At 37.1% G+C, this 966-nt stretch overlaps 1 protein-coding gene across 1 annotated transcript; it reads right to left on the bottom strand.

Moving 5' to 3' along the window:
• Nucleotides 1-205: 205 nt before the first annotated feature.
• LOC308240186 (large ribosomal subunit protein mL42-like) lies at nt 206-661 on the bottom strand (the record flags this gene model as incomplete). Its single annotated transcript, XM_080653122.1, has 1 exon — nt 206-661. The coding sequence occupies one exon, from the start codon at nt 659-661 to the stop codon at nt 206-208; it is 456 nt and encodes a 151-aa protein (XP_080509248.1).
• Nucleotides 662-966: the final 305 nt, after the last annotated feature.

Raw genomic sequence — 966 nt, forward strand, 5'->3', positions numbered from 1 at the left:
AAACAAGTGAACACTGAAATGAAAAATACAGTACCATTTACAATCACTTTTTTAAAAAGAGGAAAAAATACTTAGGTGTAAATCTAACAACAGGAAAAGAATTCCAGTTGAACAACACTTCTGTCTTTTTTTCTTAACAGATGAAAGACATTTTATTATTATTTTACTATATAACATAGAAGTGAATATACCTGATTGCATTTTCTCAAATGGCAAATGAGAAACAGTACAGCATTTTACTGAAAACCTCAATATCATCTGTTTTTTGACATGTATGATATTGTCCACGAGGATACCAACAGTGCTTAATAGTAAAGAACATTTTGCTAAGTTGTTCTATCATGGGTCCTTGCTCAAAGTGTTCTTTTTCTTCTAATCTGGTTTTCAGTATTTGATGTTGTGTTTCTTCATAATTATGCACAGGATCTGGCCAGGGGATAGGTTTGGTGTGTTCATATGGAATATCCACAGAAGGATGGTAGCAAACTATCATCCTGCCATCAGATGTCAAAGCAAGTACTACTTTGCAATTATAGTCATCTGGAAGAGAAGAGTATGTGGGTTTATGACAAACACAATATAAAGCTCCATTTTGGATTGGAAATAAATGTTTCAAGATAGTTCTGTTTGATATCACCCATTTCACTGCTGATACAGCCATAGTGAATCAAGATGCTTATCAGGTGGTATGGAAAAAGATTTGAAGAGAAAATGCTTTTAAAATTTGCTTCTAGGCATACCTATTTTCATCCCTTGACAGCTGCTCACAGCAAGGCCACCATCTTGCCTCCAGCCAGGTCCTAGGAGACCAACACTTCTGTCTTTTGTAAAAACATGGAAACAGACAATAGTGTGGTGAAGGCCTTGTGTGTGTGTGTGTGTGTGTGTGTGTGTGTGTGTGTGTGTGTGTGGCGGGGGTTGGTGCAGGGTGGAGAGGGTCAATGGGGAAAAAGGGAACATATGTAA

The sequence above is a fragment of the Plecotus auritus genome (genome assembly GCF_963455305.1).
Source record: "Plecotus auritus genome assembly, chromosome: X".
Classification (NCBI taxonomy): Eukaryota; Metazoa; Chordata; class Mammalia; order Chiroptera; family Vespertilionidae; genus Plecotus; species Plecotus auritus.